The 631-nt window shown below is 45.3% G+C and overlaps 1 protein-coding gene across 1 annotated transcript in view; it reads right to left on the bottom strand.

The window, feature by feature from the left end:
- LOC119594025 (neurexin-4-like) overlaps positions 1-631 on the bottom strand; it is a gene marked incomplete in the record, with an annotated part of 37,999 nt that overhangs the window by 12,335 nt on the left and 25,033 nt on the right. The window contains 2 exon segments of the mRNA XM_037943054.1: positions 24-234; positions 401-534. Coding sequence (XP_037798982.1) covers positions 24-234; positions 401-534 — 345 coding nt within the window.

Raw genomic sequence — 631 nt, 5'->3', positions numbered from 1 at the left:
ATCAATCAATTCCTCCTACTCACTTGACTCAGCTGTAATGGTTGTGGGTCGGTCCTGCTGGAAGTAGAATTTAAGGGGGTAGATGTCGTCAAACTCCACCCGCGAGATGCAGCCGGTGAAGCCCTCAGCCATCGACTCATTCTTTCCAATGTACACGTACTGAATGTTGTTGAACTGTGCATCAGCTGATCCCTTCACATCAAAGGTCCAGGTGATGGGCTCATAGTTGTCAACCTGTGCAGAGGCATTAGTAAGTGGATTAATTCTTTAATAAATGGGCAATTAACTTTCACAGTATGTTGATTCTCCTGCTGTTATTTTGTACAATAACCTTGAGAGAGATTTAAATTTCAGAACATCTCCAATTCCTCCCTCTGAGCTTCAATCCTTATCTCCATACCTGCATGGTGAGCTTCCTTCCTGAGTCCGATCGGTAGAGCTTGACATCGTGGTTCTGTCCCTCGTGGAAAGTCCTCTTGCCATAGACCTTCTCGTGCCTCTCGAATCCAAAGTCAAACGTGACTTTCAAGTGACCTGAAATGATTTGGAGGAGTGAGGTCTGCTATAGTGACCCAGGAGGATAGCATGCAGAAAAGGTATGGGTGAGAATGAATATCTCAGTGAGACACAG

This window comes from Penaeus monodon, chromosome 33, assembly GCF_015228065.2.
Source record: "Penaeus monodon isolate SGIC_2016 chromosome 33, NSTDA_Pmon_1, whole genome shotgun sequence".
Taxonomy (NCBI): domain Eukaryota; kingdom Metazoa; phylum Arthropoda; class Malacostraca; order Decapoda; family Penaeidae; genus Penaeus; species Penaeus monodon.
The sequence above is the reverse complement of the archived record's forward strand: the minus strand, read 5'-3'. Positions and strand labels throughout refer to the sequence as shown.